Source organism: Protopterus annectens, chromosome 14.part0 (genome assembly GCF_019279795.1).
Source record: "Protopterus annectens isolate FY-2018-M chromosome 14.part0, PAN1.0, whole genome shotgun sequence".
Classification (NCBI taxonomy): domain Eukaryota; kingdom Metazoa; phylum Chordata; order Ceratodontiformes; family Protopteridae; genus Protopterus; species Protopterus annectens.
Window position 1 is genome coordinate 4,717,486 of NC_056748.1, and position 27,774 is coordinate 4,745,259.

Below are 27,774 nucleotides of genomic sequence, written 5' to 3' on the forward strand. Positions count from 1 at the left end.
GTTACCGACTGTGTTGGATTTCCTTACAGGTCTGTTTCATCAGGGGGCTAGCTGCTCTACGGTCAAGGTTCAACTGGCAGCTATCTCTCATTATCATGTGGGACATGAGTCAGGTCCCTTGATTACAGCTAAATTGTGTAAAACCTTTTAAAGGGTACCTTCCTGCTCAGACCTCCTGTCAAGGAAGTTATACCCCCTTGGGATTTATCTCTAGTCCTTCAGGCATTGACAGCTCCCCCTTTTGAACCTGCTGCTTCGGTTGATCTTAAGTACCTATCTTGGAAAACGGCATTCCTTGTCGCTATTACTTCAGCAAAAAGAGTTTCTGAGCTTCAGGCCCTTTGTGTAAAACCCCAGTACTTGGCTTTTCACCAGGATAGAGTGTACCTCAGGACCAACCCCTCGTTTCTTCCCAAGGTGGCTTCAGAGGCCAATATCAATCAATCCATTAACCTGCCAGTCTTCTTTCCTAAGTATCAGAACAAAGGAGAGTACAAGCTGCATTCGTTAGATGTGCATAGACAACTGCGCTTTTACATCCACAGGACTGCTGGTCATACACAATCCGACCAGTTGTTCATCTTTTTTGCCAAATTTAACTTGGGTAAACCTGTCTCTAAGGTCACTTTATCACGATGGATCTCACAGTGTATTCTATCGGTCTATGAAAGTTCTGAGAGGCCCGCACCTCAGTGAGTTCGTGCACACTCTACTCGCTCTATATCTACCTCCGCTGCCTTTAGGTCTAGAGTGTCTTTAGATGACATTTGCTCCGCAGCCACTTGGGCCTCATCTCATACCTTTATCAACCATTATAAGCTGGACGTTATCTCCAGAGGGAGAGCATCTTTTGGCTCCGCAGTGCTCTGGAATATCCTTCCATGATGACCGCCCAAGATCCAGGTAGCTGGGGACTCTGTCCCAAAGGTTACTGACAAATGAAGTACCTACTTCAGATTAAGAAGTTATGTACTCACCATAACGTTCCATCTGAGCAGGAATCTTCATTTGTCTGCAACCATCCCCCCCTCCTTCCCCCTGACCTTCAGAAGTTTTAGTCCCTGGATGTCCTCCTTCTAGTCCCCTATGGGACGTATTTAACCTTTTTTAGCTGCTTGTATGAGGGCAAACTTGATCTGAGGTCAGTCAGGGTTGGCAGGGGATTATGGGTAAGGGGAGGAGCTAGGAGCTCGGATCTGATAGCTGTGAAGCAAGTTGCCGGCTTGGATCCGAGATCGGATCCGATACCCAAAGGTTGCAGACAAATGAAGATTCCTACTCAGATGGAACGTTATGGTGAGTACATAACTTCTTATTACTTGCCATGCAGACTTGCACTCCATGCCTGGGAATTGGCGGTCCAACATGGAGTCACCCTGCAGGTGGTCTACATTCCCTCAGCTCAGAACACACAGGCAGACACCTTGAGCAGGTCCAAGTCACAATCGCACGAGTGGATGCTACACAGGAATGTGTTCCTGAACATAGTCCACAGGTGGGGTACGCCACAGATAGATCTGTTTGCCTCCCCTCTGAACAGACAACTTCCATAGTCCTGTACCAGGGCACCCAGCCCCCTAGTGAGGGCAACGGACGCCTCTTCTGTCTCATAGAAGAGGATGTTTCTCTATGCATTCTCCCCCTTCCCATTCTTACAAAAAGTCCTGTTGCAAATTCAGCAGGATGAACCAAAAATTTTGTTGGTGACTCCCATTTTGGCCAAGACAGCATTGGTTCCCCTCCTTCTGCATTTAGCCAGGGGCAATCATCACAAGTTACTTCACAGAGTAGATCTTCTCACACAGGATCCTTACTCCATCCCCACTTGGAACCTCATAGCCTGACCCTGTGGACGATAGAGTTTTGATCCCTTTCGGACACCTTTACACTGAGAATGTGCTCAGTGTCCTGCAGGAGGCCAGGAAACCGCATACTAAGAGATCCTATTTGTCCAAATGGAAAAGGTTATCTATGTGGTGTCTTAAAAGGCAGGTAGACCCATTTCAAGGAGAGGTCCCCTTAGTGCTGTTACGTCTGTGTGAATTGTTTCAGGCAGGGCTGGCATATTCTTCTGTTAAGGCCCATCTGTCTGCTGTTTCTGCTTGTCTGGCTCTTGACCCTCCATTTGCCTCCAGATTTCCAGTGAAGTTATTCATGAAGGGAGTACTGCATCTCAGGCCCCCCCCCCAGGAGGCCAGTTCTACCGCCATGGGACATGAACTACGTGTTAGAGAAGCTCACTTTTGCTGCTTTTGAGCCTGTAGCTACAGCTTTTCTAAAATATTGCACTTGGAAAACTGTGCTTTTGGTGGCCCTTACATCAGCCAGGAGAATGTCAGAGCACCAGGCCCTCATGGTCACCCCACCTTTTCTAATCTTCCTCAAGAATAGAGTGACCTTAAGGACTAACCTCTGTCCTTCATGCCTAATGTGGTCAATGAGCTGTCTCTCAACCAGTGTATCCACCTTCTTCCCACATCCCCAGAATAACCGTGAGAGTGCCCAGCTTTCCCTGGATGTTCACAGACAACTGAGATTCTACCTAGACAAGACCAAGTCTCCTAGGAGATCAGAGCAGCTGTTTGTCTCCTTTCACCCCAGGGTTCTGGGGAAAGTGGTGACAAAGCAGACTACTCCTGCCTGGATTTCCAAGGTCATCTCCTTTTGTTACACCTACCATGGCAAACACCTGGACTCTAAAATTAAAGCCCATCTAGAGCCTTCTTCAAAGGGCTGGACACTGCTTCTATTCTAGAGGCAACTACCTGGATGTCTGTACATACCTTCACCAAACATTACAAACTGGACCCACTTCCAGATCTAGAGCAGGTTTTTCTAGGGCAATCTTGCATGGATTCTTGGAAGACAGCTCCAAATCATCACCTTCCTTTTCCCTTTGAGCTATGGCACTCACCCAAAGGTTATGAATACTGCAACATGAGAATAGGAAGACCTAGAGTAGTTGTGTAAAATCTTACCATATCCATAGATGTCCTTCTTTCGTGTTGCAGTATTCTTTCCCACCCTCCTACCTTAATATATACTTTAAAAAAAAAAAAAATGCTGGATGATACAGGACTTGTGCAGCCATCTTGGGAATGGGGTCCGACTGGGATGTTCAGTTCCGAGGAAGGTACGTGCAGATGTCACTTTTGTGGCCCATGTATCCTACAGCCAACATCAGATGTCCCACATACCTTGCAGTGACTAAAGCTTTTGTATACTGGCCAGACATTCGGGTTGCTGAGTGGAGAATCATTGGAAGTTAGTAGGCTATTGGCCCTGAGGCCCTTACAAGCCTAGCCAAGAATTTAGCCCATGTTCTGACAAGTCAGCACCTGATGCCCCTGCCCAGCAGGGACACAGGTGGAATCCCAGGGTTGTATTTTCTGTTAACCATCCAGTTATTCAGGCTGCGCTTAGAAAGGGTTAACGAGGTACTCTGATGTAGAGTGGGAGTTTATTCCACAGTAGGGGGAGTCTCTGGGACACAAATCTGTCCCACCAATAAGTCGTATTGATGTCACAGACCATGTTGAGGTTGCACGTGCTGGTTACTCGAGTGGAGCTTGACTTGGAGATATGCAGCAGTCCCATCAAGGCAGGGACTGAGATTGCTTTGTATGCCAGACAGAGGTTACCTCTGAGGAATCTGTAGGAGATGGAGTAGAAGGACATTGCATTTAGCCTGTCTGTGTAGGGTAGCTGTTTGAGGCCCTGCTGCTGCATGTGCTTTGTGAGGTACATGCCGAAAGGGGAATTGTACTCAGTAATGGGTCTTATAAGGGAAGAATACAGGGATGTTATGACCACCTTGTCCCTGGATGAGATACCCTTACTAATGAGGTGGGCCATGTAGAAAACTTTCCATACAATGGAGGCAATATGGTTTGCCATCAACCTGGGTGCCCAAGTCCCTCATGACTGATTGCGTGAGTAGGACCTTGTTATTAATGTGATAATCTCTGGGGTGACGTCACTCTCTCCACAGGGGATAATGATGCATTTTTTGGCATTCAGTTTGAGGCCGTATTTCTGGCACCAGTCATTTGTTTGGGTGAAACCCTCTTGGAGTATGTCCACATCACCAGGGCAATTGATGACAGCACTCACCTTGCAGTCATCTGCAAACTTGGTCAGCCATAGCCCACTGGTTTTGACCTGCACCTCAGAAAAGTATATCCCAAACAAGAAAGGCCCCAAGACCAATCCCTGGGGTACACCACTTGTTACGGGTTGACTGCTTGAGGTGGCTTCCCCTATTTTGACTACGTGTGTTCTATCAGTGAGCCAGTTTGCTACCCAGCTGGTAACATACAGATTGATGCCTACTTGAGAGAGTTTATCTGTTATACCCAAGTGGGGAGTAGTATCATAGGCTTTGGCCAGGTCAAGGTAGGCAGTGTGCACCGTCTTCTCCTTGACCATGGATTTGGTGACTGTTTCAGAGAAGTCGACCAAGTTTAACAGGCATGACCTTCCCCTACTGTGTGGGATCAAGTGTTTGCAGATTGCCAATGTCTTTGTTAATGAGGTCCATGATAACCCTTCCATGGCCTTGCAGATCAGGCTAGTTAGGCTGATGGATCTGTAATTTCCTGGATCAGTGGACACTCCACCTTTGTGCATAGGGATGAAATTAGGTGTCCTCCACTCGGCTGGGATGAAGCCGGTACTCTGGCTTTGGTTGAATAGGGTGCCCAATGGTGCTACAAGTCCCTGCCTAAGTTCATGTAGGATGCAACCTGGGATGTTATCGGGTCCCATGGAGGCTATATTTTTTTGCTTTAGAGAGTGCAGTGATGACATGCTCCCTCGAGCTAAGGGTGGGAGGCAGGTGCTGGGGATTTACTGATGGGAGGATCAGAGCTGATTTACTGATGGGAGGGACAGAGGGGGTGAAGTTTTCACTGAATCTGTCTGCCAGCAAGTTGGCTATATCTAAGGCATTTGTGTATGTGGTGTCTTTGACCACCAGCTCTGAGCAGATGAGTGCTTCCCTTGAGATTGAGGATGTGCGAAGAAAGCCTTGTGAATGCCTTTAGTAGATGTGGCCAGTTTGGACTGAAAGTTTGCTTTAGAGGATTTCACTAGTGCTCTTATTTGCTTGTTCAGTCTAAGGAGAGACTGCTTCCAATCAGGCACCTGCTCCTCCTTGGTCCTGGGCAGCAATTTTTTCCTTTTATTATAGAGTTATTTATTGCAGATGTCCACCAGACAGGTTTGTTCTTCCTTGAGGAGGATTTTGTCCTGTTGGGTATTCCTGATTCCATGCAGCTATATAAATGCTTGCATAGTACTTTGGTGTAGGTTTGGACATGTGTACCAATTCCTATGGAGGGCGGAGGGGGCTTTGAAGCTGTTTATACTTTACCTCAGGAGGTTGTAATCAGCTTTTGAGAATTTTTTATTTGTTTGGCCCTGTCAAGGGGTGGGGGTCAGGGGAGATGATGACTTTGAAAGTGACGCTTTGTGGTCAGATCTTAACAGGGAGGACAAAACTGTAGGGATGCTGCAGTGGTTACTCATGTTGGTTAACAACCAAGTTGAAGATATTTTCAACTCTTGTGGGGGTGTCAGCCAGCTGGTCCAAGGCATTTGCATTGATGAAATCAAGGAGTCTCTGGGCATTTGTGTTTTGGAATGAGTTAGTTATTCCAATCTATGGTTAGATAGTTAATCACCCAGGATCAGGGTAAAAAAGAGGTCTAGATAGGTGGAGTTGGGCGCCTTGAGTCAAAGTTGGGGACTCTGTAGCTAGCTATGATTTGAATAGGTGTCCTGTCAATGGTTAACTGCACCTGTACATCATGCTGTTTGACCAGTCTAGAGGTGTGCATGTCTTTTATATATATATCTTGCAACTCCACCTCCTTTTGTTTTGCTGCCCACAGTTTGGGGTCTGAATGAATGATAGGATGAGTAACCTGGTATGGCTGGAGTGTGCTTTAGCAGCCTTTAACCAAGTTTCTGTGACTGCACAAATGTCAGCATCTTCCAGGATTAAGAATGCTTGCAGTGATTGCAATTTCATGTTTAGACTCTTAGTATTTAGCAGCATGACTTTAATTTGCATTTTGATGAAATTTTCATGTGGTAGTTTTGACTTCATGGGATTGCCTAAAACGGCACTATGGGAGAGGCAAGAGCCTTTGTCATGAGCCTGAAGGCCAATGGAGACAGATGCAGGCCATCTCTGGCAAAGCTTTGTGGTTTGTCAGTCGTGTTCCCAGGCTGTTAGGAACTGGATCCCCTTAGAATGATACCAGAAAGTAAGCCAACTGTTAGTCATTTTCTGTTTGTATTGAGACATCATTATGGGTGATGGTGGAATGCTGCTTAAGGCTAGGAACATACGTGCCTGGGACACACATTCAGTGAGCTCGATCATGTCTCCCTTCATGTAGTCCAGGGAGGTATGTCTCAAGTTGTTCATGCCAACATGGTCTATGACAGAGTCATAACAGTACCTGTTGTTGAGAGACTTGAGTGCATGGGTGATATTGGTGGATTCTGGCACCTGACAAACAACCATGACTTTCTCCTTATCCAGCCTGGTGAGGGGCACATCTGTGTCTCACACAAAAGAGTCTCCTATGACTAATATGTTGGGTGTATGTTTAGGCCTTTGGCTGTGAGGAACAGTTGTATGGACTGTGTGTGGTGTGGTGGGCAGTGGAGTTCGTGTGTGTTTTTTCCTTGGAGGTCTGTTCTGTTTGGGTATGCTTTTGTTGAGGACCTCCACATATGTGGGTGTGTGTTGTGTAGGTGTGGGTGGTGATTGAGGTGTGTGGTGGTTGTGTTTACAACCTTCTCAGTACCAGATATACTGGCTTGTGAGGGAGAAAGCATTGACTGTAGGTTCTTAATGTAATTGCATCTTTCACAAATTGTGTTCCTAGGTGTTGGTAGTAGAGGTTGTCCATGTACATGAGGCATTTGCTACACTGTCTCAGGATGGCCCATATCAACCAGACCGGCAAAAGAAAGAGTGGGAAATTGTCCATCCATATTTGTCAGAAATGGAGGGAGAGAGGCAAAGAGAGCTAAGAGGTTAAAGGGTGGAAGGTCTAAGAGTAGTACTAGTAGGTGATCACACAAGTGCTACTAAGGGGAAAATTTGTTGCTGGAATACCTCACAAAGGGTTAAAAACATTGCAGCTGCAGCTCCGGATGCAGCAAACCTGTATCAGACTATACTACTCAATTTAAGGGTTAAGAACACAGTAAAACTCACAAAAAAGTACAGATTAACCACTACAGACAAAAATCAGAACTCGTGGTATGAAAAATACAGTTAAACAGTAATGAAATGCAATTAAACAATAATGAATTGCAGTAAATAGCAATGAAATTCAGCTAAATAGTAATGAAATGCAATTAATCAGCAAATTGCTTTAAAACAGTCCAAACGTGATAAATTAGCTCTTAATCACAACAGTAAAAAAACAGCTCAAATTAAGTATAAGGCTACCAACAAGCAGTTACAAATGCGGCAGACTTGCAGTTGAACGCCTAAGCACAAGCAAAATGAAGTAGGAAGAGGCACATTTTTCTTTGTTTTAGTAGAAAGTGAGGAGACGGAAGATGATTCAAGGTTAAGAAGCTAAAGGGGTGGACCTTCACAACTGATGTCACTATACTCAGTAGAATGAGCTGATGTAATGGGACTGGGTGGGAGTGTTGAATATGAAATTTATAAGAGAGGCGAGCGACTCAAAAGCCACCAAGCTTTAATACCCAAAGGTTATGAATACTGCAACATGCAAGAGAAGGACATCTATGGTCATAGTAAGATTTTACACAACTATTCGTTTTGCATCAACACACAGTTTCTGCACTATGAAATTCTAATGTCTAACATTGAAAATTTCAATGGTTTACCAGAAAATCAAACATTTTTATGAAGGATGGAGCAAAATATGAGGCATGGAAATGTTAGAAATGTTTTATGTTAGTGTTTCAAGTGAAGATCGCTTAGCATCATCTACTGACTTTTTTAACTTGTTTGCTAGGGTTTTGTCTGACATGACTTTTTATAAAGTAGAGGTTTGACCCGCGGTAGTGGTGCTGTGGTAGCGTTGTCGCCTCACAGCAAGACGTTGTCGCGTTCGATTCTCAGCTAGAGCGTCTTCTGTGTGGAGGCATGCGTGAATGGACGTGCCTTCGTTGAAGGTTGTGCGTCAGGGCTGGTAACCCGGCACGTAAAAATCCACTATCAAACATTAGCAGACCGGAGTTCCGCTGTGGCGACCCCTAATCGGGATAAGCCGAAAGAAACAACTTTTTCTGATAAAGTGTAGTATGTTACAGCAACAGCGAGCAGCTGTCAAACTATGCTAATGCCATAACATTATAGGCAGTAGGCAGAAGCACTTTTGCAGTCCAGTATTCTCCATTATTGCTGCACCTAGGGCTTATAAATGGTATAATCCCTCAAGCACAATTAACAGTTGTGTCATAATTTTTCTTGTACAGCTGCACCAGTTAAGGTCTAATGTAAGAATTTCTTCTTAATTATGCTTTAGAATGCTTAGACTAATCTTTTGTTTTTTGCAGTTACTTATGGCGAGAAGAAAATGCTGAGCAGCAAGCCCTTGCAGCAAAACGAGAAGAACTGGAAAAGAAGCAGCAACTTCTACGAGCAGCAACGGGAAAAGTGGGACATTTTTCCTAATTCTTCTGTAAACTTACTTTTTTTTCATTCAAATGCAGCCTTTTAAAACTAGCTTAATAATGAGGGTAGACTTTCAGAGGTCTGTACAAGACATTCGTGTAGCTGTTAGTGCATGTTCTAGAAGTGTAGAAGATGGACGAAGTTGAATTGATCATTTGGTAGAGTAGCTTCTTTAAAAAAATCTCTGAACTTTCAACATTTGAATGTCAGTAAATTATACAGCAGTGTCAACAGTCTGGAACAGTGAGATTAAAATTTATCAGATCAGCAAAATGTCATCTGCTTTAGCTTGCTTTAGTAGGCAACAGGTGGAGTTGTCTCAAATGGAGAGTATTGAAGTGGAAATTAATTAAAAAGAAATATAACATTATGTACTTGTTACAATATTTAACTTTTATAATATAATGTAACTTGTACACAAATCAAGTGGCAGCTGTTTCTGTGCCACAGCTGAAGAAAACAGTAACATATTTGTTTTTATTTGTTAACAGCTTAAACTCACTGGACACAAATGTCCCTTTTCGGGGAGGGGATACCTAGGAGCCAAGTCTGGTTATGCAGTTTGCTCAGAGTCTTGTAGTATGCAAAATAGAGCTGAGGGAGTCAAACCTTGGACTACAGGAAGCAGCCCATTAGCAATGCAAAGCTGTAACCCTTTGTGCTAACTACTGTTATAAACATAAGGTATTTGTGAAATGTATTTAAGGATTCAAGTTCATCAGTATGTCTGTTCTGTAACACTTAATTTAGGTGATGTTCACCCCAACCCCATTGTTATGTATAGTAATAAACCAGAAACAGAGCTTGTGGACTAGTTCAGAAGATTTAAAAAATATATATTCATTGAAGAAGTCTGTGGAGTAAGGCCCTGATATGTTGTACTAACCAAAACATGGCTTAAACCAGGAGATTCAGATGAATCTACTGTGCCCACCTGACTGTGCTATACTCTATAAGGACATGATCTGTAATGGTGCTAGTGGAGTTTCCACAGTATGCAAGAGCAATTTTATTTGTTTAAAAAAAAAAAGATACCATTTTTCTACCATCATGAATCATCCTTTGTTAATATTTGAGTTTATGTAGCCAAAACTTTCGCTCTTCCTTTTCTGTACAGTACCCAAAGACAGAGCCACAGGCATCTGAAAGGAAACCTTACACTAGCTTCATTCTCACAGTAGCTCTACTCTGGTTATTCTGAGAGATCTGAGTATTGTTGGGAAGTTGTCTGCTAATGCCATTATTGTGTTCTTGCGTACAGTCTCACACGGACATTAATCTGATAGCCCATACAGATAAACTAAAAACTTATAGGAGGCCACAGGACTGGATCATTTTCATCCTTAAAAACATAAATCACGCTGGCATCTTATTCAAAGTCATTTGCTATTAGGATCATAAAGAAAACTCAGAAGTTCATCTATGCAAGAATGTATACAAATGCAATGAGTTCTCTAAGCAAATCCATAAGCAGCTCAGATTTGGCCTTCCCCATTCTCACGCTCCCCTTCATTAATAGTGATACATTTCAGTTCATTATTTTTAGAATACTGAATAGATTTCCATGTCTTATGGAAAATAAATAATACATTCCATCTCCTTGCTATGGATTACAGCCAGAGTAATAAAGATAGTGATAATCTGGGACCATCTTTTGGAAATTTTCATAATAAAAACTTATCGCGGAGCTTGACAGTTTGTCAGGAATATCAGCATGCAAGAAGTGCAAAAAAAATTTTGGAAAATATTGGCCAGCTTTACCATGTTATAGTCGTATGACATCCACCTTTCTATGTCTCAGTGATGCCATTATAGCTGAATGCTTTTTTAATAACTTTCTTGACTCTCTTATGTGATGCTCGTGTCCTGGCCCAGCAATCAAGGAGCCTCAATCCTCACCACTAACACCAGAGAGGAGCATCTCGTATAGGAGGAAAGGATAACAAATACACACAGTGAAGTGCAATTTCCCTTAAGAGCACACACAGATCACAGTCAGTCCAGGGCTAGTCGCTCCCTCACTCTCCAAGTCCCCAATAAGACTCCCCACTGGTACAGCTATAGGGTACAGATCACAGCATAGTGGGCAAGCTAAAACCTCCAGCACCCTCTCTGCCCAACCAGTGCTTCGTGTCCCTGCCCAAGTAGCTGACACCCCCCCCCACACACACACACACACACACACACACATTTTGAAAAAGAGTTTATACAACCACACATACACTCCTGGGGAAGGCTGGCACAGGTTCTCCAGCTGTGCCCCTTTTTCCCAGGCTACACGTTAGTTCCAGCTGCCACCACCCAATAATATTTATCAGCTACTCAAAGGCCCTTAAAAGGGTGTCCAATTATTACTGTGCAACATTATTATCCAATTGGTAAGTGTGACTAAACAGTCAAGGCTTATTAGAGTGACTTGGTACAGGATCACTATATACATGCAATGTACTCTAGAGCTTAAATTATCTCTATACAAAACAGCCACAGTTGAAAGGTTTAAAAATATTTAATAATAAATAATAAAAGCACAAGATAGTACTTTTTACTACACAGTGCTAGTCGAGAGTTCAGAGGTCACAGAGAAATACTGACAATAATTCAGTAGTACAGTTCTGACATCACAGAAAACACTTAGAAATAGCTAGAAACTAGAAAGATTAGACTAAGGGAAAACACAAGTCTAAGATAAATTTGCATATAGAGCAAAGGTAGTGCTATGTTGGATGGTCAAGACAAAAATGCTTAATGCTCTCTGATTCTCTCTGTTTTTAAAATCACAATCCTGATTCACATTGCATAATTCTTCACATTTTCCTGGGGTTTTCCAGGCTAACAGGCTACATTATTTAGTAAGCTCACACCAGTTCAGGAAGCAAAGCCATTAAGGACATTTATGCATGCAAATTCTGGGTATTAACTCTGGTCTTAAAACAGTAGCAAGAACTCCTTCACCTAGACAGGCTGGAGCCACATTTTTAGATCAAAGACGGTCATAAAATGCTTGACTTAGCTTTCTTACAGCAGAGTGCATTGTTACATTATTTTCCAGTTCCACACGTAACACTATTTTTACCATTTATGACAAAAAGCCTGTGGTTTACATTAATATTTACCAATGACAGAATTATCTCCAAAATTCTATCTGGCTAGGCTGGAGCCTTCACCTAATCTTCACATAAATCTTCACATATCTCACCCCTTGGAGAACTCAAGCTAGTTTTTCAAGTGACCCTTGAGAAACGCTGCTTGAGAGGGTTAGGTCTGAGTATACCTTACCCCTTTCCTTATCTTGAGAGCCCATCTGCATTGGCATTGCTAATCCCACTGCGGTGCTGCACGAACATATATGCTTGCAACCCCAGGCACCATCTTAGCAACTTGGCATTTTGCTGGCTGCCTCTATTTAACCATGTTAGGGAGTTGTGATCTGTCATAACAGTGAATTTCCTTCCATACAGATAAGGCTGAAGTTTCTGCAGTGGCCACACTATGGCTAGACTTTCCTTTTCTACAGCTGCATAGCATTCCTACCTGGGTTGGAGCCTATGACTGAGATAAACCACTGGGTGCTCTTCTCCCTCTGAAACAATCTGGCTAAGTACAACCCTCACCCCATGGTTCAAAGCATCCACCTGCACAACAAATTCTTTGCTGTTATCTAGACTGGTTAACACAGGGGAGTCCTCCCAAAGCTTTTTTAAGCTTCTGGAATGCCTGCTCACATGCTGAGGTCCACACTACCTTATCTGGCCTGTTCTTCCTTGTCAGGTCTGTGAGGGGAGCAGCTATGGTACTATAACTGAGGACGAACTTTCTGTAGTACCCTTCTGTCCATAAAAATGCCCTCACCTGTCTTTTAGTAACAGGCACAGGCCATGCCTGAACAGCGTCCACTTTGGTAGGTTCTGGCCTTATCTTACCACTCCCCACTCTATGTCCTAGGTAGGAGACTTCTGCCATACCCACCAGATATTTGCTCAGCTTAATGGTCAACCCTGCCCTCTGTAGTCTGCCCAACACCTCCCTGACATGCTGAAGGTGCTCTGGCCAGAAATGGCTGTAGATGGCAGTATCATCTAGGTAAGCAAGGGCAAACTGTCCTGCTCCTGCTAGGATATAATCTACCAACCTCTAGAAAGTTGCTGGTGCATTCTTCATCCCAAAGGGCATCTTTGTGAACTCGTATAAGCCAAAAGGAGGCACAAAGGCTGACTTCTCTCTCGCACTGTTAGTCAAGGGCACCTGCCAGTAACCTTTGGTAAGATCAATGGTTGTAAGATACTTAGCCCCACCCAACTTCTCTAGGGCCTCATCTGTCCTAAGCATGGGGTAAGCATCTGACTCTGTCAGACTAATTTCCTTTAGTCCACACAGAACCTGGTGCTGCCATCCTTCTTTGGCACCAGCACCACTGGGGAGGCCCAGGGACTGTTGGACTCTTGAATCACCCCTAGTTCCAACATCTCCTGTACCTCCTCCCTCACAGTCTGTTTGACTCTCTCAGGCACTCTATAAGGGGCCTGCGTAATAGGCCTTTGGGGTCCTGTATCCACCTGGTGCTGCAGCAGGTGTGTGCACCCTGGTATCCCGGTGAACATGTCCCCAAATGCCTGCAACACTTCTCGGATTTCTCGAAACTGGGTAGGAGATAGCTGCTGGGACATTGCTACCCCTTCCACTGAGGTGTCAGCCCGAGCCTCACTGAGATAATCAGTCCCCAGATCTCTCTCAGACTCCTCCTGCAATCCACTGCAAATGCTCAGCACAAGGGCCTCCCTATCATGGTAAGGTTTCATCATGTTAAAATGGTACAATTTGTGCCCCTGCCTTCTGCCTAGCAGTTCCACCATGTAGTTAACATCACTTACCTTTCTTTACAACCTTGTAGGGTCCCTCCCAAGCTGCTTGCAGCTTGTTGTGTCTGACAGGAGTGAGAACTATTACCTGCTGCCCCACAGCATACTCTCTAGCTCGAGCATTCCTGTCATACCACACCCTTTTCTGTTGTTTGGCTTCTGCCAGGTTCTCCTCGGCCAAGCCCATGAGTTCCCGGAGTCTTGTCCTGAGGTTTAGGACACATGCCACAACAGACACCTTGTGAGACACTCACTCACCTTCCCACTCATCTCAAATTAAATCTAGAAGGTCCCCTCACCCTATGGCCCATACAGCAACTCAAAGGGTGAAAAACCTGTGGATTCCTGGGGAGACTCTCTGTAAGCAAACAGATGGGGCAAATATTTGTTCCACTCCCTAATAAACTGATGTGCAAATGCCCATAGCATGGACTTGATTGTAGAGTTTAACCTGTCAACAAGACCATTATTCTGGGGATGGTAGGGGGTGGTCTTCATGTGCTTCACCCCACAGGACTTCCACAGACAAGCCAGCAGGTCTGACATGAAATTCGCACCTCTGTCCATCAGTATTTCCTTTGGGAAACCTACCCTGCTGAAAATCTCTAACAAAGCATTTGCCACCTTCTCTGCCTCAATGGAGGACAAAGCTACTGCCTCAGGGTATCGTGTAGCATAATCCACTACCACTAGGATATACCTTTTCTCTGTGGAACTTGAGGTACTCAGAGGACCTACAATATCCATAGCTACCCTCTGAAATGGCTCCTCGATCACAGGCAAAGGCATCAAAGGAGCTCTCACCTTGTCTCCTGCCTTTCCTACCTTTTGGCACTGCTCACAGGTCCTGCAGTACCCTGTTACATCTCTGGAAATTCCAATCCAATAGTAGTTCTGCATAATACGCCTCTTTGTATGTTTTATGCCCATATGACCTGCAAAGGGAATATCATGGGCTATGGCTAGAAGCGCCAGACGGTATGCTCTAGGCACTACCAACTGCTGTACTCTCTCACCTTCTAGCCCTCCCTCAGGGGTCCACTCTCTGTATAGTAACCTTTTGCCCCAGTATACAGATTCCCCTTTTCCTTGAGAATCAGGTGTCTTCCTAGCTACCTGCCTCAGACCTTGCAATGTAGGGTCTGAGAGCTGACCGTGTCTCAACTCTCTCCTTGTAACCCTTCACAGCTCCCCTTCCACAGGACGTCTGGCATCCTCTGACAGTGGTGCCTCACTGTCAGCCTGGGTACTACTACTCACCTCTACTTTTGCAGTCAGTCTGTCCAAGGGACCATCAGTATCTCCAAGCAGCTGTGGCTCACCTTCATTCTCACTGCTACAGGACAGCTCCCTCCCTGAAGTAACCACCTCACCAGTCCTTTCTGCAAGTATGCAGTCTTTTTTGGTCTCCTCCATGCTACCAGACCCACATTGTCTCCTCGCCTGACTGCGTGTAACTGCACAAACACATGGTACTGCCTCATCCAAATCCTTCACTATCAGGACATCTGCAGGATGGCAGTTTGGTACCCTTGTTGTCTCAAGACAACCTACTGTTGGCATTTTGTCTTTCCCACGTGCTGGCTCCCTCACCTTTTGTTCCCCACCTTGCCTCCGTGGACACCTGTATGCCACATGGCCCCACTGGTTGGATTCAAAACATTTAACCCTAGCTCCTGGATGTGTACCTGGACTAGTGGCTTCCCCTGCTACTGGCAGATTCTGTTGGGGCAGTCTGTACTGCCCACTATAGGTTCCTTTAGACCCACAAACAGTATTGGGGGTCCCTTTCTTGTGCAGTGCTGCCCTGCTTGCCAAGTATAGGTCTCCCTTCTTCCCCAACTCATCTGAAGTAGCACATGGTTTGTCAGCTAACCAGATCCCCATGTCCTCAGGCAAAGTGCTAAGGGCTTGTTCCCTCACCAAAAGGTCTGCCAGCCTTTCAAAAGTGGTGACCTGACATCCAGTCACCCACCTGTAGAAATAAGTGTTCAGTTCTGCAACATATTCATACACACTTTCATCTGCCTTGCGTCTATGCTCACAAAACTTTTTCCTATGCCTTTCAGGTGTTAGTTTAAACAATTCCAACAAGTGATTTTTAACAGCAGTATAATCAAAACATGCAGCGTCAGACATTTTTGACAAAACAGTTGCAGCTTTACCATGGAGTAAAGTGGTCATGAACCGTACCCAGAGCCTTTGGTCAACCCCATACTGTTTGCATACCCTCTCAAACATATGAATTAAACTATCAACATTATTCCCCTCTTTAAACTGCGGAAGAAATTTACTGACCTTTTGTGCTTTTTTGGGGTCCAGTTACTCCCTTCCCCATTACCTCCATGACTCTGGCGAAGAGTCAGCATTTCCCTCATATCCTTCCTCTGCTGCTACTTTTCCTCAGCTTCCAGGCATAGCAGTTTCTCATTCTCCTCGGCCTGTAGACTCCTCAGTCTCTCAGCTGCTTCTATCTCCAAAGCCCTGGCCTCCAACTCAAGTTTCTTTAGTTCCAGATGGATTTTTAAGTCCTCTGCAGAAAGGTTGATCCGTCCATTCTCCGAGGGCATTATATCTCCACTGCCAGTCTGATTGTCCTCCTGGTTGCTGTTTTCTGATGCAGCTGTAACCAAGGCTGCAATCAGGTCTGCCTTAGTCAGGTTTACATGCACCAGTCCCCTAGCCTGGCACATCTCAGCCAGCTGGCTCCTTGTCAGCTTTCCATACTCCACTGCTGACATGCTGCCTGCTCACCCTGACTGACTAAGCTAACAAAAGAAACAAAACAGTTATGATCTGAACTCTGAGTATTCACTGTGTGGCTGATTTAGAGTACAAAACACCTTCAAAGCTCACGTACACAAGCTACAGGAATTCACTCTACCCACACCACTACAAGCCCGTTAGTGTTTGCTAATCAATTAATATGTGATGTGGGTATCCCACCACTGCCAAACAATTAATATGTGACACCTGTGCCCTAGCCCAGCAAACAAGGAGCCTCAATCCTCACCACTAACACCAGAGAGGGGCGTCTCATATAGGAGAAAAGGATAAAAAATACACACAGTAAAGTGCAATTTCCCTTAAGAGCACACAGAGATCACAGTCAGTCCGGGGCTGGTCGCTCCCTCACTCTCCAAGTCCCCAGTAAGATTCCCCACTGGCGCAGCTATAGGGTCCAGATCTCAGCTTAGTGTGCAAGCTAAAACCCTCCAGCACCCTCTCTGTCCAACCAGTGCTTCATGTCCCTGCCCAAGTAGCTGACACACACACACACACACACACACACACACACCCTTTGAGAAGAGTTTATACAACCACACAGACACTCCTGGGGAAGGCTGGTACAAGTTCTCCAGCTGTGCCTCTTTTTCCCAGGCTACACGGTAGTTCCAGCTGCCACCACCCACTAATATTTTTCAGCTACTCAAAGGCCCTTAAAAGGGTATCCAATTATTACTGTGCAATATTATTATCCAATTGATAAGTGTGACTAAACAGTCAAGGCTTATTAGAGTGACTTGGTACAGGATCACTATATACATGCAATGTACTCTAGAGCTTAAATTATCTCGACATAAAACAGCCACAGTTGAAAGGTTTAAAAATATTTAATAATAAATAATAAAAACACAGTACAATACTTTTTACTATGCAGTGCTAGTCAAGAGTTCAGAGGTCACAGAGAAATACTTAAAATAATTCAGTAGTACACTTCTGACATCACAGAAAAACACTTTGAAATAGCTTGAACCTAAAAGATTAGACTAAGAGAAAACACAAATCTAAGATAAACTTGCATATAGAGTAATGTCAGTGCTGAGTTGGATGGTCAAGACAAAAATGCTTAATGCTCTCTGATAATCTCTGTTTTTAAAATCACAATCCTGATTCACATTACATCACTCTTCACACTTTCTTGGGGTTCCCAGGCTAACAGGCTACATTCTTTTGTAAGCTCACACCAGGTCAGGAAGCAAAGACATTAAAGACATTTATGCATGCAAATTCTTGCCATTAACTCTGGTCTTACAACAATAGCAAGAATTCCTTCACGTAGACAGACTGGAGCCACCTTTAAAGATAAGATTAAAGAGTCATAAAATGCTTGACTTAGCTTTATTATAGCAGAGTGCACTGTTGTTACATTATTTTCCAGTTCCACATGTAACACTATTTTTACCATTTAAGACAACAAGCCTGTGGTTTGCATTAATACTTACAGATGACAGAATTATCTCCAAAATTCTGTCCGTCTAGGCTGGCAGCCTTCACCTATCTTCACATCGTATAAAAACTGTAGTCAGTGGAACCAATAAAACTGGAACTGTTTCCTCTTCCAGTGTCCAGCAACTGGTTAATCTCTAAACAGACACTATTAAAACTATTTTAGAATTAAACAGATTTAAACCATGATTTACTGGTCTGGCCAGTCTTCCAAAGGAGTTCTTAAAGAATTGCAACGTGTTGTATTGCCCATCAAATTGCCTTCATTATCATCAGAGCTGTAAAAAAGGCATTTCTGATGGAAACACTCACCAGTTCTCATTCTGCATGAGGATATCAAATTGATTTTGGTTAATAATTTATCATTGTATCTCACTATTATTTCTGTTGTCAGAAATGTTGGTGAGTGTTTGTATAAACATCTCCTGGAACTTTTTTTTATTTCCAATGTGATCTCTGTGTACACAGACTGTGTTCTTATTCTGGCAGAGATGCTGCTAACTTTGACTTTGTTTAGTATGTGTTGAGCTTAATATGGTCAGACAGGTAGGTGTTGTATTTGTTGACCTCATCGGAGCCTTTAATAGTTTTTCGTATAAATTTTCTAAATGTCCTGGAGACCTCTGTGCTGCTTGAGGTGCTACAGTGGATATAAAAAGTATATACACCCTTGTTAAAATGCAAGGTTTTCGTGATATAAAAAATTAGATCGCAATAAATCATTTCAAAACTTTTCCCACCTTTAATGTGACTTAGAACCTGTACAATTCAATTGAAAAACAAACAAATCTGTTAGGGGAAAAATATAAAAAAAATGTGCAATAAGCTGGTTGCTTAAGTGTGCACACCCTTAAACTAATACTTTGTTGAAGCACCTTTTGATTAATTATGGTTGGTTGAAAAGTATAAGCTGGGCCAAGCTGGTCTCTCTGTACATGAGAATTCTGCTTCTGCATTGACTTCCAACTGAGATGACCTTTCTTTGCTTTGGAATTGACCTTCCCCTGCAAAGGTATTGGAAATGTTGAAAAGCCTTGGTTAGTTGTTCGGCTGGAGTTTATGCCATTAAACCAAATTGGCCCCTTATTTTGACTGAGTTGCAGAAAGAAAAAAACTGTCTGTGCATATCCATCTTACAGCTGTTTGAAGATTTCATCTTACTTGGTCCGTCATTGTGGCTTTTTATAATGTGCCACTTAAAGATTCTGTAGTTCTTCTGGAAGACTTCAGTGCTTGTTTGGAGAATGGTGAAAGTATTTGGAGGGATATGAAAGGGGGAGGAGTTTGCATAGTCTGAACCAGAGTGATGTACTGTTTTTGTGGAGGTTTGTCTTAGTAGTGTATTGTGTATGACAAACACAGCGTTTCTACATAAGAATGTACTGATTACCAAAATGTCTTGGGTAGTTGTCCATGTTTGACATTGTAAGTATCCTTGGATATGGATCCTCCGGTCAGGATAGATGCTAAACTGCCTGCTGGTTGTTTGGTCATTAGGTGTGTCTGAGAGCTGGGTGACAGCTAGACAAAACCGGAAAACCCAGACATGCATAGCAGGGATATTCCAGGAAGCTATTCTGTAGTGATGTGAAATTTTTTAACCAGGTAGTCCTGCTGGCCTAGTTTTGGGGGAGACCAGGGCAAGAGAAAGTTCCACGTGGAAAAAGTGTAAATGGAATGCTTATCCAGTGGTTCTGTGTTGGATGTATTCAACTTCCATCTCCAGAAGAGCCTGTCCGATATCCCTGAGAAAGGTCAGTGATGTGTAGTCTGAATGAGCACTGTTTAGTACGTCAGTAGTTTAAGTGGCAGTGAGAATTTGTAGCCAAAGGGTGTTCAGCTGTTATAGTAATAATCCTAGGACACTGGTGAACACCAGCAGTGAGGAATGCCATCAGTATAAAGAAAGAGTCCTTTCTGATGCTAGTAGGGAGGCTCTGGATTTGTGTGATATGCATGAACAAGCCAGAAAGCAACTTACCGTGACTTTCTCCTTGTCTGGCAGCTTGAGTGTGAGAAGAGATTAGTGCGGCTGCAAAGAATGACCTTCAGTTGGGGTCATAGAAGTTCTGACAAACTATCTACTGACCAAGAGGGGGAATGATGGGATATTGTGTAGTCTGCTCTTAGAAGAGGTGCTAACTGCAACATTAAGGAGAGATGTAAGGAACACTTTGAAGAACTCTTGAATCCATTGGACATGCCTCTTTTACGGAAACATTACTAGAATTTATTAACTGTGCTGTTTTATTAACGTGAACTGTTCCGCTATTATACTTAAGTGTGTCTCTGTGCTCCTGCGTTAAATTGACCTAAACGTAGTTTAAATATCTTTAGCATAGTCTGGTTACAGGTTTTGCTGTGTCCATATCGGTTTGTGTGATTCCTGTCTTTCCTGCTACGCCAACTTGTGTTGGCTAGGGCCTACCTACACTTAGTGGGAGTAAGTAAACGATTGTTTGTGCATCACGCACTGCTACTGCACTGTTTTAACCCTTTATCTCGGCTGCATTTTTTTCCCTTACCAGCACTCCTGTGTAACTGAGGCCCTCCCTTGCAGCTACTGTATTGATTTTATCCAGCCCTACTCGCACCTATAGGTACTACCCAGATAGTATCCACTTTTCTATCCCTGACCTCTCTTCCACAAATTCTGACAACTGTAGATGGACAATTTCCTATGGTATCTTCCGCTAGTCTGGTTGATATGCGCATCCTAAGACAGTGTAGCAACTGCCTCATGTACATGGACAGCCCTCTACTACTACCGCCTAGGAACACAATATGTGAGCGATGCCATTTCATTAAGAAACTTGAATCCTTGCTGTCTCAATCACAGGCCAGTACATCTGGCACTGAGAAGGTTGTCTGCTCAAACACCACACCTCTAACACTACCCACACCTGTACAACACACTCCCACATATGTGCAGGTTCTCAAAAACATACCTATACAAAAGAGACCTCAGAGGCAAAAACACATGCACATCACAACTCACAGCACCAAACTCCACATATAGTACACACGCCTGCGTCTCACAGCCTCTAAGGGCCAGCCACAAACCCAACATACTAATCATAGGAGACTCTATTATGAGACGCACGGATGTGCCCCTTACCAGGCAGGATAAAGAGAAATTCATGGTTAGTTTTTGTCAGGTGCAAGAATCCACCAATATCACCCATGCACTCAAGTCTGTCAACAACAGGTACTGTTGACTCCGTCATAGTCCATGTTGGCATGAACGACTTGACATACCTCCCTGGACTATATGAAGGGAGACGTGCTCAAGCTCACTAAATGTGTGGGAGGACATGATTGACAGAACACAGTGCTTTGCCAGCGATGACCTTCATCTGTCTTCCCTGGGCTTCAGGATTTTGGCAAAGGCTCTTGCCTCCCCCATAGTGCCTTTTTTTAGGCAAAGTCATGAGGACAAAATTACGAACATGAAAAATTCTTCTAAACGAAATTTAAAGGTCATGCTGCTAAACGCTAGGGGTTTTAACATGAAACTATGCTCATTGCAAGCATTCCTCACCCTGGAAGATGTTAACATTTGCGCATTCACTGAAACCTTATTCACAGCTGCGGAGAGCAACCCAAGCCTTACCAGGTTACTCATCCTACCATACTTTCAGACCCCGAATGGAGGGCTACAAAGCCAAAGGAGGTGGAGTTTCAATAGTTATTAAAGGCATACACCCCTCCAAGCTGGCCGAACAGTATGAGACACAGGAGACACTCCAGGTGCAGTTAAATGTTGACAAAACGCCTGTTCAAATCATAACTAGCTACAGACCCCAACCATGACTCAGGACACCCACTCCACCTATCTGGATTTACTTGAATCCATCAAAATTCAACCCTCAACCTGGTGACTTTAACCCAGCCTTAGAGTGGAAGACCTATTCTATCCCAAACACGAAAGCCCAGAGATTCCTCGACTTCATCAGTGTCAATGCATTGGGGTCAGCTGGTTGACACCCCCATAAGAAGTGAAAATATCCTGGACCTGGTAGTAACCAACATGAGTAGCCGCTGCAGCACCACTACGGTGTCACCCTCCTTGGTATGATCTGACCATAAAGCGATCACTTTCAAAGTCGCCATCTCCCCTGACCCCCCCCCCCCTTGCCAACGTCAAACAAAAAACACTTTTCCTAAGCTGACTACAACCTCCTGAAAGCAGGTATAAGCAGCTTCACAGCCCACCGTCCCTTCAGTTGGAATTAGCACTAATGGCCAAGCCTACACCAAATGGCAGAACCAAATCATCTTCAAAGAAGAGTAAAGCTGTCTGATGGACAGCAGCAATAAACAAACTTTATAATAAAAGGAAAAAAATTGCTGTCCAGGATCAAGAAGGAGCAGGTGCCAAGTTGGAAACAATCTTTCCTTTGTCTGAACAAGGAAATAAGGTCACTGGTAAAATCCTGTAAGGCTAACTTCAACACACTACTTCCTTCACATATGTCCACAATCTCAAAGGTAACACCCAAATCTGCTGTTAACTGGTTGTCAGGAACACCACATACACAAATGCTGTAGATGTAGCCAACTTGCTGGCAGACAGGTTCAGTGAAAACTTCACCCCCTGTCCCCTCCATCAGTAAACCAGGATATCCCCAGCACCTGCCCCCTTCTCTCATCACCAGGGAGCAGGTCTTTTTATGCCCTCTCAAAGACAAAAAAATACAGCTTCCATAGGACCCGACAACATCCCTGACTGCATCCTTATAAACAAGCATCGGCAACCTCCAGACACCTGACCCCACACAGTTTGATTTTGCCAAGGGGAGAGCATGCCTGTTAAACTTGGTCGACTTCTTAACAGTCACCAAAGCCGTGGACGAGGGGAAGATGGTGCACACCACCTACCTTGACCTAACCAAAGACATTATTCCCCACTCGGGCATAATAGATAAACTATCCCTGCTTAGGCATCAACACGTATGTTACCAGATGGGTAGGTAACTGGCTCATTGTTAGAACCCACTTAGGCAAAATAAGGGAAGCCACCTCTAGTAGTAGATCCGTAAAGAGTGGTGTACCCCAGGGATTGATCTTGGGGCCGCTGCTGTTTGGGATGTACTTTTCTGACGTGCGAGCCAAAACCAGTGATCTGTGGTGATTAATTTTGCAGATGACTGCAAGCTGAATGCTATCATCAGTTCCCTTATTGCTGTGAACATCCTCGAAGAGAGCCTTACCCAAACTAATGACTGGTGCCAGAAGCATGGCCTTAAACTGAATGCCAAAAAATGCATCCTTATCCCCTTTGGGGAAAATGGTGTCCCCACTAGTTATCACATTAATAACAATATACTAAACATGCAATCAGTCATGAGGGACTTGGGCACCCAGGCTGATAGCAACCTGACTTTTGGCCACCATGTTTGCTTTCTACATGGCCCACCTCATAAGTAAGGGTATTTCATCCAGGAACAAGGAAGTCATAACATCGCTGTACTCCTCCCTTTTCAGACCCATTATAGAGTGCAATGCCCTTTCAGCATGTACCTTGCCAAGCGCATGCATCAGCTGGAGAGACGACAGAGGTTCCTGACCAGGAAAATCCAGGTTCTCAAACACCTATCCTATGCAGATAGGCTAAAAGCCCTTTCCCTGTACTCTGTCTGGTGTAGACTGCTCAGAGGTGACTTGTGTCTGGCATACAAGGCCATCTCAGACCCAGGTTTGATGGAGTTGCATATCCATAAGTCAAACTTCACTTGTGCAACCCACAAGCAGGTCCTCAACCTTGTCTGTGACATTACTTGAACTTGTTGGCAGGATAGAGTCGTGTCCTAAAGACTCCCTCATCTGTGGACTAGACTCCCTCTCCATGTCAAACAGACTACCTCACTAGCCCTCTCTTAAGAGGAACCTGGACAACTGGATGGGAAACAGAAAATACACCCCTGGGATCCCACCTGTGTCCCTGCCTGACAGGGGAAACAGTTGCTGACTGTGGGAACATGGGCAAAATTCACTCTGGAGTATGCCATCCGGATGAGATTTTAAACTGATGCCCCATTTGCCTAAGTTGGTGGTAGCACAGGTGGATGTAGAAGATCCCACAACACTTATCGAAAAGAAAAACAGAATGGACAAACACGTGGCACTGAACTTTAAAACAAATTAAAAACAAGAAAAAATCTGAAATCCACAGACAAAAGTCAAAAAAATATTTTAAAGAAGGGACATGACTGGATGTGTCCTGTGGACTAAAATCAAGTGAAAGAACTGTTTTTAACGATGGAATTTGATTGGATGTGTTTTAGATTGTTTATTTGTTTAGTTTTTTTTTATTTTATGAACCAAGTTTCATCTTGTAGTTAGAATCTGAAACACTCTAAATGTGAACAGATGAAAGTGCTCACTATGTGAGTAATAGTGTTGGTTTGAAATAACGACACAGTGGATTTCAGATTTTTTTGTTTTTGTACTTATTGAAAAGAGTAGGAGGAAGTTCTCAGTGTCTTGGCAAAAATTTCCCCTAGCTAGTATGAATATCAACTGGTCTCCCCAGAAGATAGCCTATTGGCGTAGTAGTAGCAAACCAGTCAACAAAGTGTAAATAAATGGGAATACCTAGAGAAATAGCAATATCAGACTTGGTTTATATAAGTCAACTTTTTAAGTCATTCAGTTTCTCTGTTCTGGGACTTGCACTAATGTGTATCTGCATGTCCTATTAGGTTTAAGTGACTTGTGTAATGGAGCTATTTGCTGCTGAGTGTGAAGTAGCTGGGATGAAAAGTGACCCCTCTGTTGTCAGAAGTTACTGTTCTGTCTTGGAAAAGAGCAGATTGGATTTACTGCTTAAGTGTGGAGATTGTCTTAAGAGGAGGAAGTTAAAAATCTTTGGACCTTTTTCATAAGTGAATGTAAAGAATATCTGTAAGTTGGCCAGTAAATGGATGCAGTGCGAGCAATACTGTAGGTGTAGAGGCCTGTAGTTGTGAAGAGGGCTGAGTCACAGAGGGAAACTCTTGTGTAACTGTCCCTGTTATCTGTGAACATGCGCTTTGTGTAGTCACCAGGTGGATGAAATTGCAAATATAGGTGGCAGAAATTAGGTACTTTTGCAGGGTGTCTGACCTAACTCTGCATGATAGAGTGGTAATTTCATCAGTCTGAGAGACTTGGGGTACAGCTTCTGCTTCTTTGTGTTAAGAGGAGTTATTGGAAAGAGCCTGGCACCTTGTAAGGAGTTTTCAGTGTGCCTCCCACTGGAGGTATACACCACGCACGTGCATCTGAGAGAAGACTCCAGGGCAGAACCCCTTTATATGTTGGATAGATTAAATCTCTTAGGTTGCCTGAAAACTCATGGAGATCACACAAGGTGAGCTGAGTACCGTGGTTTGGAATTTGGAGGTCTTATCTACCTTGCTCAGCATGCTGCTGCTGCAGTGACCCTCACCAGGACAAGCATTTCAGAAAATGAAGATATAGCTGGAATTGTTTACATTAGTGGTGCCGTCTGTCGCAGGTGTTTTCAAGCCATAAGCATTTTTTTCAATTCTAATGTGTTTGAATGGCATCCTTTTGAAGTATTTACATTTTATCATGTTACAGATACTTATGTATTTATCTTTTGCATTGTTTTGTAACACCTTTATTGAATTATCACTTAAGACATAGGCAAACGTACACTTGTATAAAAGAAAACAAGCCCTGTTAACATGTTAAAAGTTACAAATATCACATATGTGTTTGTATACAATTCATTCCATTACATAAATTGCCAATTCTTGCCTTCCATTAAACCTCACCTCCTGAAAAACATTTTTCTGCATGTATTGTTCCCACAATTTCCATTTTTCTATGTAGGTTGTTCATACCTACCCTTTTCTAAAGGTCATACTTCCAGTTCTTTTATCTCTGTTGCAATGTTCACTACTTTAAATACAGTTGGTTTTGACTTTGATTTCCATTTTGCAGTATTTGCTTTTTTTGGCAGCCACCCGAATTAAATTTAGGACATTACTATGTCTAGGCAATTCAGTGCCTGCATCCCAGCTAAAAAAAAAAATCATTTCCTTAGTTACATGCATTTTCTCATCCAGTATTTCAGTACTCTGTAGGGAACTTTTTAATGTCTGCCAACTCATTACACACCCAAAACATATGTTCCCATTTACCTCTTTCTAACCCATCACATCTCCAGTATTTGCCATTTACTTGAGGAAAAGTTCTTTGGAGTCTACTCGAGTTATAAAAAATACCCATGCAAACACTTTCAAGCAAAAATCCAAATCTTCTAGACTTTGTTGCATATTAGGGAGTCATACGAATGTCCTCCCATTGTTTCCTTGTGAATTTCTTATCCATTCTCTCTTCCTAATCTTTTCTAACCTCCTCTGATTTATTAATTGATTCCTATATAGTTATTGTGCAGTATTTTATATGCCCTACTAATTATTCCTTTAACAACTGTTATAGATTCAGATAAAACAAAACTGTCAGAGCAGGTCTTTCACTTAAGATTCTCTGATCTCTGCCTGTACTCCATCAGTCCCAGATAGGAAAGGCAGTCTCTAGCCTGCATTCCAAATGTCTTCTTGTGCCCTTCCCACTCTGTCACCCTTCCCTCTCTGGTTATTTGCTCCCAATACCTTGGTTCCTTTGCTAGTTTTCTACAGTAAATTCCATCATTCTCTTGCCTATTCTGTGTACTCCCTAATTGCAGTCATCCCTAGCAGCAGAATCTCCTTTCTCTATTCTTGCATTGGCTTAGTTTATGGAATACTTTCTTCTGCTTTATGAATATAATATTTCTCTTGGTTTAATTTCTCCAAGTGTGTAGATTTGTAATACCATTATAGGAGTGGACCCCATTCCTAAGTCAGGGGATGATTAAAGTTCCTGAAATTAGTATTGTTTCAATCTTTGATGTTAGCTAAAAGTCCTGTTTGTAGCATCTGCCCAGAATTTACTCCTCATGTAATTCATATGGAGTTACATGGATGAGTCACATATCTAAATACGAATGTAAATTCTTTTTTATGAGACCCATTGCTCTTGCTACTATTTGAGCTGTCTGGGTATCTTCCTTTTGCATTGCCCTTGTTTCTGCCTGCAAATCCTGATATTTTATGACTTTGTATCTCTGTTTATATAAAGACACTAATCACCGGGTGTAGCAGTCTCAGTGATTAGTGCTATTTTTGTTGTCTTTTCATGAACTGCTGTCTGGTTTTCTCGCATCTGTTTTGTGATGATCCCATGTGATATAAACTTCAACATTCACTGTAATGCTTTGTGGCACGTTTCTTATACTTTTCAGCTACTTCAGCATTGTAATTTTTGCAGAGTCCCCATTGCAGCAGTCTTGGCACATTATGACTTTCACTTTACATGCCCTCTACCATGAGTATATCACACCTAGCAACAAGATGTGGGACTCTTTCCAGTTCTTTTTACAGAACCTGCCTTTGTCGGTTTCATAGGTTCATAGGTACAAGGCTATCGGTCCAAGGGCCTAAGTAAGCCTAGCCAACAAGGTTCCCTGGCTTATGCCACCCAAGAAAGTTAATTTCCTGTGCCCCTGTCGAGCAGAGCCACATAAGTGATCCCTGGGGTGTATTTCCTATTTCCCATCCACTCATCAAGATTTTTCTTGGAGTGCTAATGAGGAACTTTGCTTGACATAGATGGGTAGCTTGTTCCAGAGTATAGAAAGTCTCTGGGACAGGAATCTATCCCTCCAGGATGTCCTTTTTATTGTGGTGACAAGGTTTAGGTCCCTAGAGTGTGTAGCTCGGAGGGATTGGGATTTCTTTAGTTGTAGCAGTTCCAGCAGCTCTGGGTTTAACATAACTTTATATGTTAGGCAGAGATCTCCTCAGAGTAAGCAATATGCTACAGAGTAAAGCTGGAGTTTTTTTGAGACTGTCAGTGTAGGGCATCTGTTTGAGGCCAGTAATCCTCTTTGTGAAGTATTTCTGTAGCCTTCCCAGCTGCTGCAGATGTCTTGTGAGGTACATTCCAATAGGGGCG

The 27,774-nt window shown here is 43.4% G+C and overlaps 1 protein-coding gene across 1 annotated transcript in view; it reads left to right on the forward strand.

Moving 5' to 3' along the window:
- Positions 1-27,774, forward strand: part of SMC3 (structural maintenance of chromosomes 3) — a 2,445,376-nt gene that overhangs the window by 1,106,964 nt on the left and 1,310,638 nt on the right. The window contains exon 13 of the mRNA XM_044056330.1: positions 8,560-8,659. Coding sequence (XP_043912265.1) covers positions 8,560-8,659 — 100 coding nt within the window. The remainder of the gene's footprint in view (positions 1-8,559; positions 8,660-27,774) is intronic.